Source organism: Pongo abelii, chromosome 8, assembly GCF_028885655.2.
Source record: "Pongo abelii isolate AG06213 chromosome 8, NHGRI_mPonAbe1-v2.0_pri, whole genome shotgun sequence".
NCBI classification, from domain to species: Eukaryota; Metazoa; Chordata; class Mammalia; order Primates; family Hominidae; genus Pongo; species Pongo abelii.
Genome location: NC_071993.2, coordinates 5234608 through 5252110, shown reverse-complemented (window position 1 = coordinate 5252110; position 17503 = coordinate 5234608). Strand labels below are relative to the sequence as shown.

Genomic DNA, 17503 nt, shown 5'->3' with positions numbered 1-17503 from the left:
ATTAAAAGGAAGATTTGCAGAATGGATTTTTAAAAATCTAGGACCCAACTATATGTTCTGAACTAGAAACTCACTTTAGGTGAGGACATAAATAATGTGAACATGAAAGACAAAAATAGGTATTGTATGAAAGTAGTAACCAAAAAAGAGCTGTGATAGCTATACTAGGACCAGACACAATACAATTTAGTCAAAAACTCTGACAAGAGATAATCAAGACATAGTACACAGGCATATGTTATAGATACTAAATGTTGGGTTCTAGACCACCAACATAAAAAATAGCACAAAAATGAATTACATAATTTTTTTATTTCAACTGCATATAAAAATTATGCTTACACTATTCTGTAATACATTAGGTGAGCAATAGTATCTAAGGAAACAACGTACATACCTTAATTTTAAAAAAATTTTGTTACAAAATGCTAACAACCATCTGAACCTTCAGCAGGCTGTAATCTGAACTCCAGTTCAGACCTTTCCCCAATAATTCAGACTGGAATGACAGATTGTCCGTTCAGTACCTCTCTTGAGGGTCTAATGGGCATTTCAAGCTCAGGATGCCCCAGAAAAAAATTTCTTTAATCTCCATGCAATTCAGCTCCACCTTACATTTTCACAGTCTCAATGATTCCTTTCTTTCCATCATAAAGAACCAAATTTGGGGAGTGATTCTTGCCTTTTAATATTCTCTCATAACCAGTATAAAATCTGTGAACAAGGCCTCCGATGTTCACCTTAAAAATTACCCAGAATCTGACCACTTCTCCTCACCTGCTTTACAACCATCCTGTTCCAAATTACTCAATTTCTTACATTGGTTATTAAATAGCTTCCTAACTAGTTTTCCACTTTTATCCCTTACCAACCTACATTCTACTCTCCACACAGCAGCTCAGTTTCATCCAGTGTCTCCTTATCTGTCCTAGAGTGAAAGCCAAATGCTTGCAGTGGCCTACAGGGCTCTGCCTAAACATGGCCTTCCCTTCCTTTCTGACCTCTTTCCTAACCCTGCTCTTCCCAGATCACATGTGGCCTTCCCTGGCTGCAGGGACTATGCCTTTCAGGATCCCTCTGCCTGAAGCCCTCTTCCCTCAGCTGTCAGCAAGGCTGGCTTCCTCTGCTCCTTCAGGTCTTTTCTCAAATGTCTCTGTCTCAGTGAGGATTCCCTGCTTAAGCTATTAAGCTATTTGTAATTTCAATTGTCCCTGCACTCTTTCCATACTCTACCCCTTTCCCTACTTTTTTCCCTTCACAGTGCTTCCTATCATACAACATGATTTTCATTCTATGTAATTATTAGTTTTTTGTCCAGTTCTTTCTCCTTGAAAGTGAGTTCAATGCAGGCTTAGATTTTTGTCTGTTTTTAATGCCTACAACAGTATCTTGCACATTATAGCTACTCACTATTTATTTTTGAATGAAATACACTTTCATATAATTCTTGAACGTGTCCCATGGAGGCCATTGCAACGTATTTTCTGGCACTCCTTCCACCCCTTCTTCCAGAATTGCACGTGTCCTTCTGTTTCCTTGGGTGCTGTGCTGTATTATAATTGCCATTTGCACTCCGTCACCTTGTGTAGGTTTTAAGCTGCTAAGGTTGTAGTGACTTGTGTGCAGCCACGCAGAGTTGATCTAGTACCTCTGCTCAGATCCTCAATGGGCTGCAGTAAAGGCATAAGTCTAAAGCAGGGTCTCCTGAAGGCTTAGAGGGGAATAACCTGCTTCCAAGGTCAGGGGGGAACTGGCAGGGTTTGGTTTCTTCTGGACTGTCTGAATGAAAGCCTCAGTTTTGAGCTGGCTGGTGACCAGAGGGCCCACTCAGCTCCTCTCCATGTGAGCCTCTCCTATGTTGCCACCAATTTTATCAAAGTTTGAAAACTGAGAAAACAGTAGAGTTTCCTAGCACAATGGAAATTACAATTTTGTATTTCCTAATGATGGAAATAATATCACTCTTCTTTACAATAGTCAATTGTTTAGAATAAAGACACAAGTACTAGTCACAGTTGATGACAGGGCATTACACACATTATACAGGGCCATAAATACCAGGAGGCAGGGATCATAGGGGAACAATTTGCCATCTGCCCACCTCTTATCCAATAAACCGTGAGCTCCCTTAGAGCATCTCATATCCTTGGTAGCTTTTGAAAACCTGAGGAAGTAAAAATAGTGCCGGGAAACCACGGATGAACACCTTTCCAGTTAGGGAAGATGGATTCTGAAAAGTGCTTGCTACAAAGCATGACGTCAAATCTAAAAATGTTTTAGGATAATGCTTAAGGCAAGTTTAAGGGAGCATGAAGCCCTGCTTTGGATTTACTAAGAATAAAATTGGCACACTCTCTTTCACTAACAAATTTCCTAGACTGCTAAATTAGGGAAGTGAGAGAGAAATGTCTCTTACTTGGATAAACCATTTAGTGCAAAATACACGTTAATATTGCGAACATGTTAGACAAATTTTTAATCTAGTGAGTGATGAGCTTCAGGCTATTACCATTAATAGACATGCTTTTCTTGTGACTTGACACAGAACTTAATCCCATCTCTGTAGGGTTCTACAGTTTTACCAGTGTAATATAAATAGTATACTTACCAGATTTATAGCTGATACAATGTTGTGATAATTACAAACTACAGGGAATCAGAATCAGGCAGAATTCGGACCTTGCCCAGCCAGAGCTATGGGTTCAAAATAAGATAAATGACAATGTCATGTTTCAGGATTGCCTCTAAAATACCAATGGCACAAATACATGTTGGAGAAAGCACCACATAATAAAAACACCAAAGAAAATACCACTTAGACATCTTATCTAGCAGAAGCTCCTTATTAGTGGAGAGTGTAATTTCAATGATGTGATTTTTTTGACCTGCTTCATAGAAGCTAAGAGAATAAAGGGCACACAGAGAAGTTTGGTCAACCTCACCCAGGGAGGTTATAGAAGAAGTCATCTTCTCTTTTTATAATATTTCATAATGTGATAATTAAATCTATTACTTAAAATTTGAAAAAATAAAAAAAAAGATGAAGAGGTGTTTTTAGCAATAACTGGGTGACCCTGCTGATTATTTCAAAGTCTGTTATTTTATTTTATTTTATTTTATTTTATTTTATTTTTGTAAGAAGGAGTCTCACTCTGTCGCCCAGGCTGTTGTGCAGTGGTGCAATCTTGGCTCACTGCAAGCTCCGCCTCCCGGGTTCATGCCATTCTCCTGCCTCAGCCTCCCGAATAGCTGGGATTACAGGAGCCCGCCACCACACCTGGCTAATTTTTTGTATTTTTGGTGGAGACAGGGTTTCACCGTGTTAGCCAGGATGGTCTCGATCTCCTGACCTCATGATCCACCCACCTCGGCCTCCCAAAGTGCTGGGATTACAGGCATGAGCCACTGCACCCGGCCCAAAGTCAGTTATTTTGAACCATTTAAGGTATTAACCTTGGTCCAGACCTGTTGCCCTCACCTACAGAGGATGAAAGTGTCCAAAGTGAATTATGCAGAAGGCCATTTAGGCTGAGCCTCTTGGCATTCTGAATTGGATGCCATTTTTAATTTTCATTTTTCTCATGGTTGCTGTGTGTGTGTTTATGTTTGCAAAAGAAATTTAGGCCCTGGAATTCCAAGCTGTTCTGTTAAGACCCAGGCTGCTTTGCTATCTCCTATCTTTGTTCAAAACAAACAAACAAAAAACAACAACAAAAAGAAGGAGTTATAAACGATGTTAGACTGTAGGAGGTGCTTTTAGGATAAGTAAAAGATCAGAAACCCGCTGGAGACCAGGAGGGAGTCGAGCAGGCTGTTCTAGAAAGAGGCAATGACTGGAACAAAGGCAAGAGCATAGAAATTTATCCATGATCTCAGACAAGTTTTTTCTGCAAAACATTCAAGGAAACAAGTCAGAGAAAATGGAGTGGGGCTTGACACAGGAGGGAAATATACTGGGAGTAGGAGTGGGTGTTCTTAAGGAATTTCATTACGTGCGTGGCTGGCGCCAGGCCTCAAACTTTATTCAAGGAATTCTAATAAGCTGTTTTTAAACAGATTAACAATCAAATATAAGTGAGAAAGTTAACTTCAGTTCTGTAGTAGAATTCGTGTTTTGAAATGACCACCCTAATAATAACTTTGCATCTTGTAAAGGAAGTCTAGTGTATTTATCAAGGACAAATTGGCATGGTTCATTTTTCAACTAAGGAATCAAGTGTGAACAACACGGAGAAGAAAATCAAAGTCCTCTGGCATTCACAGCATTTCTGAATAAGTTTCCTGTAAAATACTCCCACAGAGACACAAGAATCAGAGAAAAGGCACTGGACTGATTCCAGCTTCATTTTGAAATCATCGGCAGCTGTCATCTCCATCCCGCCCATCCTGTATTTGGTGCAAATAAAGAACGCAGGAGCCTTGTCTCCTACTGGGCTGTCAGCGAGGAAAAGGAGGAAAGACAGATTAGCTGGGGATGATGATGGATCTGAAGCAAGGCCATTCAGTGAGGCTGAATGATGGACACTTCATGCCAGTGCTGGGATTTGGCACTTATGCTCCTGAACACGTAAGTGGACCCCAGGAGGCTGAAGTTTCTTAGGTCAGCTGTACTTGCAGGGCAGTCATCAGGCAAGAGCCCTGCACTTGGTAGACAGTGGATGTGTGGAAGGGCTCATCTGGGATTCCATTTAACTCTCTCTAACTTGCCGCTCTCAAGGTCACAGAGATCTTTTCTGCATTAAGTGGCATGGCAAGTTATTGATTGTGGGGATTCTGAGATTGATAATTTTGTGGGTATATTATCTTTATTAAAAGTATCAATGTTACCTAATATATCAAATGCTTTCCATGTATTTTAGGTGTTTTACATGCAGTATCTTATTTAATTCCTTAACAACTGGCCTAGGTAAGTACTCATTAAAATTTGTTACATTTTAAAAATGCAAGCTCAGGCTGTTCTCATCTTTTGCTCTGGTCAGAGCCACTCTACTCTTGGTTAGAAATGTGAAGGGCCAAGGGCCCAGGAGGAATCAAAAGCCAAAATGAATACTTAGTGGCAGCTTTGCTGTGAGGTTATTGGGGCTGGAAGTCTTTGCCAGAGAGTTTCAACCATCCAAACTTTTTGCCATATAAGAAGCCACTGTGATTCTGTTACAGTCTCATCAATGTATTAAAAATATAGTAGTCTTTCATTTTGAGGGATTATCTGAAGTTTTTTGTCTTATGACTGAGAAAATTAAGGATTGTGGACACAAAGGGTAAGGTTGGAGTGAAAGCTTAATAAGTGAAAGAAGGAAGTTTTTCTGGAGTAGAGAGGGGGCCTGGATGGATTGTTAACTATGAGGTCAGGTCTAGGGTTTTGATGGACTGAGAAAGAAAAGAATTTGTTGACTGGTCTTGGAGAAAGTGTAACTCAGCTTGTCCTGGGACCTTGGTCTGGGACCAATCAGAGACTAAAGTGAAAGTTTGGTCCAGGACCTTGGTCCGGGACTAATCAGGAGTTGAAGTGATAGCTTGGCCCGGGACCTTGGCCCAGGAGCAGTCAGATGCTGAATGATAATTCATAAAGGCTCATCTTACAGTCCACATGTCCATAAAAGTAAAGGAAAGTGCCCACCAGAGCCCACTGGAGCCCACCAAGTAGATGCCCACAAAAGAAAAAGAGACTTTCCTAGAAATCTGTTGGTTATACAAAAGACAAATGTGTTTCTCTGTTGGTTCTTGTTCTCATATTAGTGCAGTTGTTGCCATGTCTTAGGCATAAAGGACAAAGGCAAATATTTTTATGTTGGGCCTTGTTTTTTTTATCTGAGTGAGCTGGAGGTTTGTGTAAGTTTCCTTATCTGTGTGTAGCCTGATTTTTTTTTAGACTGTTTCTCTGTTTAAAGGAGTTTTACCAAAAACTCACTCTAACTGTTTAAGTTTTTTCTCTCATTTTTACCCTCAGGAGTGGAGTCCCTAATTGTCATTAGGGAGATTGGGTGTTGACCTTTCTGGCTATTTTTTTGTCAGCTGGTGGTGTCATGTGGGGAACAGTAGTTAGAGTTCTTCCTGGGGTTGGTTTAATGATCTTTGGAAGAAAGATATGCTTATGTGTGGTGTTATTAGTATTATCATTTAGAGTTTGATAGTTTTTAGGTGAGAAGAAATAATTTGGGCTATTAGAGTACATGTATTAAAATGAAACAAGGGGGGATAAGGATAGTTTAAAAATTCTGAGGTTGTTGATGTGTCCTGATAATTGGTAGTTATAGTTATGTCTGTTAAGATTTTGGTGTATGGAGCTTGGTTTTGGTTAGTTTTTTTTGTCTTCTTTTCTGAAATAAAGAAACCTTTGGATTATGGGTATTCTATATATTCTTATGACCTGGTAGGATTTGTAGGATAATTGTTCAGAACTAAAATATTGTTCTAAATTTTATATTATTTATCTTTTACTGTTTTTATTTTTTGTTGTAGTCAGAGATTGTTGGTTAGTTCATAAGAATAAGTAGGGTTAGTCTAAAATGTAGGTAAACATTTAAAAGTAATTAGTGAGACTAGAATTTAATGACAAATGTATGGCAAGTTTGACACACTATTTTTCTCTCTAGTTCTTATTTTTGTCAAAAACAAATCATGATAGGATAGGACTGAGTTGTTTGTAAAATAAATTTTAGTTTCATATTTGGTCTGATTATTTGTATAAAGAATAGTAACAATAATTTTTTTTTTTTTGAGACAGAGTCTCGCTCTCTTGCCCAGGCTGGAGTGCAATGGCATGATCTCGGCTCACTACAACCTCCGCCTCCTGGGTTCAAGCAATTCTCCTACCTCAGCCTCTTGAGTAGCTGGGACTACAGGTGCATGCTGCCACACCCGGCTAATTTTTTGTGTTTTAGTGGAGACAGGGTTTCACTATGTTGCCCAGGCTGGTCTCGAACTCCTGAGCTCAGGCAATCTGCCTGCCTCGGCCTCCCAAAGTGCTAGGATTACAGGCATAAGCCACAACACCTGGCCTTACAATAATTATTTTATATAGGGTTTTTAAATTGGTTTTGATGGAATTCTATTCCATAAGTAACCTCAGATAATACCTCAGTTTAAAGTTGAGTCTAGTCATGGGTTTGTACTCTCAAATATTTATGAGTTGGGTCAATTTTTCTCTTTTTGAGGTCCCAAGAATATGGGATTCTTGGGCCTGTTAGAAAGTGACATTATTTATTTACCATAGGTTAGGAACCCTGTTTGGGAACTGCATAGACAAGGTATGAGGCCAGTTTTTCTAAGAGGTTTTTATTGGTTTCGGAAGTTAAGTCTGATTATTCAAAGGGAAATATATCCTTCCAGTCAAAGTCTTGGTAAAATAATCATTTTTAAAAATTGTGTCTTGTAAAAGAAAATGGATTTTTATTGTACTGATGTAACCAATTATATTGTTATAAGTCTTGAATATTTATAATTAGTTTCTGAATTTCAGAGGAACCAGGTAGAGATAAATAAATAAGTTTTAAATTTTGTTCACAGAAGTGTATGTTATTCAATCGTTAAAAGTTGTAGTTCTTTCAAAAGTTTTTTTGACTCTGAAAAAAAGAAAATGATGATCAGTAATTCTTTAGTAAAAAGTTAAAAAGGATTACTTCAGTTTTCTATTAGTCTATTTTGTTAACTCTTGTTCTGTTTGATATTTATAAACATTTGAGTTTTGCATGTTTTTTGTTATTAGAAACTTGTATTTGAGAGTATTTGTTAAAGTCTTATAGTTGATTATAAATAATCTTTTGAAGTGGATTAAAACAAGATAACAATTGCCTGTGAATGACAAAATGTCCAGGGTAGTTGTAGTTAAGAATATGATTGACAAAGTAATTTGGTTATTTCTGTGGTTTACAATAGTTTAACACAATAACCTTAATTATGATTGACAGTATATATTTAGACATTAGAATCTTAGACATCTTATATGGTTTTGGAACATATATTAATATTATTTACTGAAATATAACTTGAGGAAGATTAAATATCATTTTGGCAGTCTCACATATTTAAATATGTCAAGGGATCCTGTTTACTTTTTTGGGGTTGTTTTAGGGGCCTTCTGTAGTATTTAAACATTAGGGGTCAGGGAAGACAATCTTGAAACTCAAGTTTGATTCTGGGAAGCCTGTCAAATATGTTAGAAGTTTAAAGCCACTTGATATTATGAAACAGAATTTCAGATTACCATAAGTCATTTGTTTTGTTAAAATGATTCAAAAATTTGAAAAAGTAAAAACTTTTTATTAGTCTTTATTATGACATGAAAATCTTGTTCAAAAGAAAGTCGAATTTCACCCTTTTATTAGTTTTTTATTAATGTCAATCCCAATTTTTAATGAAACTTTATAGATAATTCTATTTAATCTTAACCAATTTGACCATGAGATGAGATTTTTATAAACCTTTAATAATTCTTTATACATTTTGTTAGAGTAGATTAGCTTCTTAAGAAAACCTTCTTGTGTTTTTATTTCAATGTTCAATTTATGAAAAAACATGTAATATTTTTTAATTTAGTTAATATGTTTATATAGACAGTGGTTTTGTAAAATTTTTATAATTTTTCACAACCTGTTTAATCTTTCAGTTTTATTTTATTTAATTTAAGACAGTCTTTTATTCCTAGGCAAAATTTATATTTTTATGTCTTTTCATAATTTTTTATTAAAAACACTTTTTACTGTTTTTACATAGTTTGTATGTAAATTTATTTATAGTAGTCCCAATTATATATCATAATGGTAATTCTTAGTAATTTTTAACTTTAGTGTAAAACCTGGTAAGTTGTTTTAGTAATGTATTAGCCATAAAGTCTGACTTTTTCTAGTATAGTTAGAGGTGTGGTTATTTCTATATGTCCTCAGGTTTTATTAATTGTGAGGTAGGAAAGTCAAACAGTTTTTAAAGTCCAAAGAAGTAGTTTGCAATCTTAAAATATTTAGTAAATTTAGTATATGACTTGTATAATATATATCACATATTTATATCTTGAAGACATTTGTATTTTACCAATACTTTTTAAGACTTTTTATTTTGTAAAGATTAAAGTCATGTGAACTAAGAGGCATTGTAATTTTTAATTTTCCTTCAAAAATCTTTGGTGGTTTTTTTTAGGTCAATTAATTAGAGTTCTTTTTTTTATAGACATCACGTACCTAACATATATATGACTATATAGACAGAAGAAGATCTAGTAGTTGTAAAATTTTCTGTTTGTCAATCTTCTAATTGGATTATTGGTCTCAGGATGGAGTTTTTTTTTAAGAACAGAGCTAGGAAAATGTGCAGTTTCTAGGACCTAATAAATAGGTATAGTTGGAAGACAAAAATAGATTTTGAGAGGGATTTATCTGTCTCTAATTCTTTGTGTTCAGGTTCCACAAGGAAAACAGAGATTTCTCTCAAAATGGAATTTGTTGTGTGTGTGTGTATATGGTTTTTCTTTTATTTCCAAAGGAGTCCCAGGTCATCAGAAGTCATCTTAGGGCCTTTTATGCATGTATTAAGGGTGGCAAGACAGAGTAGAGGAAAGTAATTTAGTTGACTGAGAATAAAACCTTTTCCAGAAAAACAAGATCTAAGAAGAGAAAACTATAAAGGCCTTTTAAATATACCTATAGTTTTGATATCAACCTTTAGTTGAGTGTTCTTTAAGAAAATTATTTTTCATTAATTAAAATTTTACAGAGAATATAAACAGTGATGCTTATTATTCTTTTTATTGGTTTGTATAGGGAGAGAGGCCAAAAGTCTGACTGGATTTTTTTTTTTTTTTTTTTAATCATTTTGTTGGTATGTCTGGCTTTTCAGTTTTCTTTCTTTTTTTTTTTTTAACTTTTTTTTTTTTTTTAGCAGATGCATTACTGGGTTTTAAAATAAGTCAACTGTGGAAAAATTAGAAAGATCAAAACAGTCCAAAGGTGAAAACATCTGCCACAGTCCAAGCATTAATATTCACTCCTTGCCATCTCTTTTCAATGAATATACTTTTTTTTTTTTTTTTTTTTTTTTGTGGAGATGACATTCAAATTTTTGGTTTTCTAGGGGAGTTTTTCTTGAAGTCTTTTTTGGCTGTGTAAGTTCGTACCACTATTTGTTTATAGTTATGTTCATGTTTTCTAGTTTCTTCTTGGATGAACCCCCTCTGTATTCTTATGCCTTTGCATCTGCTTCTCGCTTGTCCTAACCCTCTGCCCCTGTGGTGCCTTCTGCCTCCAAGCCTTCAGTCCCAAACCCCACTCCTCCTCATTCTCCACATGTTACCCATTCAAAAACCACGTCTGCCATCCTCCCTCTCTGGGAAGTGACTGGGGTTAAAGGCATTGTTTGCATTCATGTCCCTTTCTCCATGTCTGATTTGTTGCCGATCAAAGTTATAAGTATATTCAAAAGGCTTTTATATTTTTCTCTTCATCAATCTTGTTTTCCTGGAAAAGGTTTTTTTTCCCAGTTAACTGAATTACTTTTCTCCATTCTGTCTTGCCACTGTTAGCGCGTGCATAAAAAACCCTAAAATAACTTCTGGTAGCCTGGGACTCCCTTGGAAAGTAGAAAAGGTGCCACAAATCTCATTTTGGAAAAATTCTCTGTTTTCCTTATGGAGCCCTTGGAATTAAAGGTAAATAAGTATCTCTCAAAATCTGTCTTTGTCTTCCAGCTACGCTTGTGTATTAGGCCCTAAAAATTGTTTTCCTAGCCCTGTTCTTAAAGGGCCTCATCTGGAGGCCAATTATCCAATTAGGAAATTAGCAAATGTAAATCTTATAACTACTAGATCTTCTTCTGGTTGTCTGTGTGGCTACATATGTGTTATGTGTGCAATGTCTATTAAAAGAGCTCTAATTGTCCTAAGGAAAATAAGCACTTAAATATTTTTAAGGAAAAAGTTAAAGCTGTGGAACCTTTCAGTTCATGTGACTTTGATCTTTGAAACTTACTGGTACAGTAAAATTAGAAATGTCTTAAGAGTTGCCAGCATACATTTTTGTTTGCATTTGTTAATCAAGCAATTTCATACTTATCTCTGCCAAATACTATAAGGTATCAAAAGTTGGCATAGAGGCTACAAAAGTATAACTCAGCCCAAACAAAATAATCTTTGCTTGTGTAATTTTTAATAAATAAAAATTAATATTAGTTTAATGAAGATAGCTACATCTTAAACTATTTAATAAAATATCCTTACTTTTAATCTTGCGGCCTTAGGCAGTCTAGTCCACAGACATGAAGGAAGTTCTTTTTGGGAAAGAACTGTTACCTTTAATATTTTAAAAAAGATAACTTCTATTTAAAAAATCTTACATGGTAAATTCTTGTCCTGAAGTAAATTACCTGGTTGTTTAAAGAAAGGAATGTTTACAACAAGTCAAAAAATTAAGGCATATCAGAAATTGACTGTGAAGGTCATGGAAAATTTTATAAAAGGGAATTTATGCAAGAAATGTTGTACAATTTAAAAGTAATTAGGCCTCCTAAATGCTTTATAAAATGCCACTATAACTGTTAGCTGTACAACTTGCCTGCTTTGCAGCTAAGTAAAACCTACGACACATGAAGTTAAATGCTGGAATAAGTCAGACCTTATCTGCACTTCTGTCTGGGTCCTAGTCTCTACACCTAGTATAGAATTAAAATCCCAAACTTACGAAGGTTTTCAACAAAAGTAAAGGTTGCTAAAAGTTAACAGTGTAACATGTATTTAAAACTATTGGAGAAACAGTTTATGTGCAAGGTGTGTAAGAAAAGTAAAATATACTTTTGGTAAAAAGATTATTAAGGAGGCATGAGAATGTGGATTTTTACTTCCAATCAAAGGTTGAAGAATTGTTTTAAAGGCTTAAGCAAGTTTTGGAAGTTTAATTGTAAAGGACATTCTGTGTGTAAACATATTGGCTAAGGTTAAAGGGGCATCATCCAGTTTTTCTGTAAATTGAGCATTAAAATAAAAGCACAACGGGTTTTTCTTAAAGCACTAACCTGCTCTTTAACAAAAATTATAAAGGGTTAAAAAGAGTCTGTAAAAATCTTACCTTATGCTCAGACATTAAAATTGGGTAAATATGTATAGAAGGTTTTATTAAAAATTAAGTTTAAAATTAATAGCACACTAATATAAAAGTAAAATTTGGCTTATTTGGTATAAAATCATGCAGAAAGCATTGTCAAATATAAAATGGTATTTAGCTTTCCTTGGGCTATATTTATATAAATACATTATTGTATGTGTCCCAAAGTGATAGGAAACACCTATAATTCCCATATATCTTAGTGTATATTATCAGTAATAATTATAATTGTTATGTTAAAATTATTGTGTGCCACAGAGGTAACAGATATCCTTGTCAATTGTGTCTTAAACTATGGCTACCTTAAAACTTTTTGTTATCGATAAGCAATTGTTGCCTTGTTTTGGTCTTCTTCAAAAGGTGGTTTTATAATCAGCTATAAAGCTCTAAAAGGTACTCTTAAATGCAGGTTTCTGATAACTTTGGAGATTGTAACATCAAAATAGAGGAAAAACGTTCAGGACTTTTAAGGAGCTAAAATGTTAATTAATGTCAAACAGGACAGGAATTAGCTGCATAAATTAAATTATTAGGAAGCTAATCTTTTTAACGTTTTGCTTAAAGTATTGTAATCCTTTGTTTTGCTTTTCAAAGTCAAAGAAATTTTTCTTTTGAGCTATTAACAACTTTTAACAATTTAGTTTACTCCCGTAAACAAAATTTGGAGCATACTTGTTTCAGTCTACCTGATTTTCTCCAAAATTTGGAAACTATCTGTGAGTATTCTTAAGTTATGGCAATATAGTTATTTGCATAAGTGCAATAAGAATCTGTTTTTGTTTTGTAACAGGACACAATTGGAAAAACTGGTTATTTTACCAAGGCTTTGGCTGGAATGGTGTGCTTTCCTTTAAGGAATCAAACTTAACTTATGAAGCCAATAAAGCCCTTAGAAAACTAGCCTCATATTTTGTCTACAGAGTCCCTGTACAGGGTTTCTGATCTATGGTAAGTAAAGAATGTCACTTTCTAGCAGGCCAGGAACCCTAAATTATCTTGGGACCTCAAGAGAAGACAAATTCACCAACTCATAGGCATTTAATGGTACAAATTCATGAATGGGGTTGGCTTTAAAAAGGCCTTATCTCAGATTCCTTCTATGGAACAAAGTTCCACCAAAGCTAATTTAAAAGGCCTATGTAACAAATAATTATTCTTGCTGCATTGTATGCAAATAATTAAGCTAAGTGTATTAAAGCAAACCAATCCTACGATAATTTGTCTTAATAAAAATGGGAAACTGAAGAGAGAAAATTATGTTTCAAAAACTATAGCACACCTGTTGTTAAATTGTAGTGTTGTGTAATGTTTTTTAATTTTTATTATTTTCTACTGTTTAAATTGTAATTTTTCTGGCTACAAGTTTCTAGAATAAGCTATGCTTTCTTAAAGTCCTGTAAACCGAAAACTAGATGTTTCAGCAGGTGCTGCCTCTGAGTCCCCCGACCATCACAGGAGGAAATCTCTTCACTGCTGGTGCCGACAACTAATAACTAAGGGTGTCCAGAATCCTTTGCCCCCATGTCTAGTGAGTCCATGGAACCCAGGGTAATTAAGACAGTACCTGTTACAGGAATCATCTCCTAAATACATCACACTTGAGTCAAAACCTGGAAAGCTAAGGAAGCAACCCCTGACAGCCCAAAAATGTCCTAAATATCACTGCAAACAAATAAGAAATCTTAAGCTGAAAATGATAAAAAGTAAGTAACTAAGTGAAAATTACTCATCTTACTCAGCCTCAACCCTACCTCACCAAATACTTTTTATTGTTTCTACCTCTTCTTTTAAGCTAAATATTAAAACTTTTTTTAATGGAAATTATTTACTATGCTACCCTTGTGAGAACTGCTTTACTCACTCTACTATTTGCAGTAGGACTATATACTGTAGTACCCTCAGGATGGAGTATCTGATAGATAATCTCAGTTACTGTAGCATTTTGCTTAATTATTATCCTCATAGCAGGAATAACAGTTACTAACAAAAAAGCAACACATGGATCTTTCCAAACATGCCCGTCTGACTGTCATTAAGAAAAAAATGTTGCTTCTGTCTCAATCAGGCCTAATAAGAAACACTGCTAAAAAGAACTGATGTTTTTACTCAGCTTAATCTTTTCCAAAAATTTTTAACCGACAGAATCATGGCTATTTCGTAGACAACTACCCAGAAACATCTACAGACCGTGTTGCTCCTGCAGTCAATCCAACACCAAGAAACTCTCCCCCGCCCCCCAGCAGGAAGTAGCCAGAAACAACATGTTACCCTTTGTCCTTTTATAACTATAGGGTCTGGAATTATAGAACAGGAGCACCATCATCTCAGACAAACACTGCTACTTTAAATTGCACCTCCCTTTCTAGCCTCATGCATTTCAAGGAAATCACTTCTCTTCCAACTACAAGCAGCCAGAAAGAGCAGACAGTAAAACACAGAAAACACAGCTCAGGCACAGGGGGAGGTGGGGGAACAGTCTCTTGGGTAACTGCCAAACTTCACCCTCATACAGTGGGCTTCAGTAAAACAGTGGGCCTTAATCACATTTATTTCCCTTCAGGTGCACTAAGATAGGGAAGCTAAAAGCAGATTCGGGGGATATGCCTGCAGCTGCAGAAAGATGTATGGGAACAGGAACACAACTCTCCCTCCCACATAAGCACAACAAAGAAACACAGAAGGAGTCCAAGGCTCTGATCAACTCTCCCACTGTGAATCCTTAAACACTCTTAGTCTGTAAAGAGAGTGAGCCTCTGACCTAACTCATCCAGAAGGCATCTCTCAGGTTTGTTTTCTCTAAAATAAGTCTGTCCAGACTGGCGAGCCATCTTTTCATGTTTCCTTTGTGTTTCTTTCCTCTTTCTTTAATTTTTACACCCCCTATCAGAATTAAGTGGTTTAGAAAAATATCAGGTTAAAGTCTTTCCTGAGATGCCCATAACAGTTGTGTTATGGGAGGAGGGGAGGCCTGAACTGGAGAGGAGAATAGAGAGACTGGCTTCAGAGTTTTAAACAAAATCTACTTTTTTTTCCCTTTTATCTTTAGCATCACCTGGGGCCCCTGGGTAGTGATGGCAGGTTGAGTCACTAGGGTACGGGAATTGAGTCCCGGGACCCATCAGTCTTGTTGGACCCTCTGGGAGACTGGCCCTGGACCCAGTGACCTGTGTCTCCAGGGACAGTCCACCTTCCAGTGGTCACCATTGGTTGGACAGGGTTGAGATGACTTCTTTTTGTTGCTTTGACAGTTCTTTTTAAAGTGTCCTGGCTTGCCGCACTGATAGTAGTTAGTAGGTGTACCTGGGGGATCTTGGATTTTTATAGGCCTGTAATGTGGTCCCTAGAGTCTCTGTCTTTTTTTGTGTGTGTTTCCTCTCCTACTCCTGGCCCTCCTTCTCCTGGTCCCTATTGTCAAAGACTAAAGTAGTTACTTTGAGGAATTTCTCTAGGGTGTTATTTGGACCTATGACCTGTTTTTGTAGTTTCCTTTTGATGTCAGTGCTTGTCTGAGTAATAAATTTGTCTTTTAAGATTAATTGTCCCTCGATTGAATCAGGAGATAAGGAGGTGGGTTTCACTAAAGTCTATCTCAGCCTTCCCATAAAGGCTGAGGTATTTTCATCTGTTTTTAGATTCAACATGGACAGTTTAGAGTAATTAAGAGACTTGGTTCTGATTTTTTGTCAGTCTTTTAATATGTATATCAGAAAATGGTTTCTTTTTCACACCTCTATGGGATCACTAGAACTCTAATTAGAGTTTTTAAGGGATATTGTCTCTCTTGTTATTGGGAATGGGGATCTTGTCTCTTTTTTCATTCTCTTTCCCCTTTTTACTGGTTTTCTTTTTCAGCCCGTTACAGGAAACACATTTTCATCTCTGAATCTCTTTGTTGTCTGCAGAGCTCTCTGTTTCTCAGTAGTAGTTAGGGTTTGGTTTAAGAGTGACATAACATCTCTCTATGTAAGATCAAACACTTAAGTTAGATTTTGGAAAGCCTTTATATATCTATCAGGGTCATCAAATAACTAGCCCAGGTCTCCGTCTATTTGGTTAAGGTCTTGTAATGAAAAAGGAATCTAGACTGTAGTGGTAGCACGACTCTCAGGCATTTCTGGTAGGGTTAGTAGTGGACTCTGGGGTTTGGGTGGTAGAACTGGAGGAATTGATGACTATGTGACAAGAAAGGCTCTGGAAAGTGGGGACAAGAAGGGCCGGGGCACCTGGGAGTTGCATTTGAGGGTTTCCTGGGGGGTCATTTCTCTGACTTTGGGGAGTTGTCTACTGTGGGCTTGTCTGATATAACTGTTAAGAGGGCGGGGTCAATTTTATAATGCTTACAAAGATCTGGGTTGTTTTTCAGGGCAAAGAAGGCTTGCACATAGGAAACCTCAGACCATTTCCTCTCCTGTCTGCAGAAAAGATCTAGTTGTTGGATAGTATTAAAATTAACACTTTTCTCAGGAGTCTAGGCCTGTCTATCCTAGAGTTGGTAAGAAAGTCATGCCATGTGTGTAAGAATATAAGTCTTTTTTTTTTTTTTTTTTTTAAACTGGTGGAAGTTCATTATAATTAGCAATTGACAGGGAAATCTGGCTATTTCTGTAGCATACAACATAATAATCAGAGTTATGGCATATTAGGTTTCTAAGAGTTTTGTACAATTTTGGAACATTCCTATAAAAACACACACATAAATGTAACTGAAAGAAGGTCTAGCTAGCATCACGTATCATTTTACAGTGTTTTTTATACAATTTACCAGATAAACCTAATCATTTACTGTCTTTTTTTTTTAATTATACTTTAAGTTTTAGGATACATGTGCACAACGTGCAGGTTAGTTACATATGTATACGTGTGCCATGTTGGTGTGCTGCATCCAGTAACTGGTCATTTAACATTAGGTATATCTCCTAATACTATACCTCCCCACTCCCCCCACCACAAAATAAGCCCCAGCGTGTGATGTTCCCCTTCCTGTGTCCCTGTGTTCTCATTGTTCAATTCCCACCTATGGATGAGAACATGTGGTGTTTGGTTTTTTGTCCTTGTGATAGTTTGCTGAGAATGATGGTTTCCAGCTTCATCCATGTCCCTACAAAGGACATGAACTCATCATTTTTTATGGCTGCATTGTATTCCATGGTGTATATGTGCCACATTTTCTTAATCCAGTCTATCATTGTTGGACCTTTGGCTTGGTTCCAAGTCTTTGCTATTGTGAATAGTGCCACAGTAAACATACGTGTGCATGTGTCTTTATAACATCATGATTTATAATCCTTTGGGTATATACCCAGTAATGGGATGGCTGGGTCAAATGGTATTTCTAGTTCTAGATCCCTGAGGAATCACCACACTGACTTCCACAATGGTTGAACTAGTTTACAGTCCCACCAAGAGTGTAAAAGTGTTCC

The 17503-nt window shown here is 36.3% G+C and overlaps 1 protein-coding gene across 1 annotated transcript in view; it reads left to right on the top strand.

The window, feature by feature from the left end:
• The first annotated feature begins 4474 nt into the window (after window positions 1-4474).
• Window positions 4475-17503, top strand: part of LOC100432652 (aldo-keto reductase family 1 member C15) — a 57461-nt gene continuing 44432 nt past the window's right edge. Inside the window, 1 exon segment of the mRNA XM_063727440.1 lies at window positions 4475-4567. Within this exon segment, the coding sequence (XP_063583510.1) occupies window positions 4475-4567 (93 nt within the window).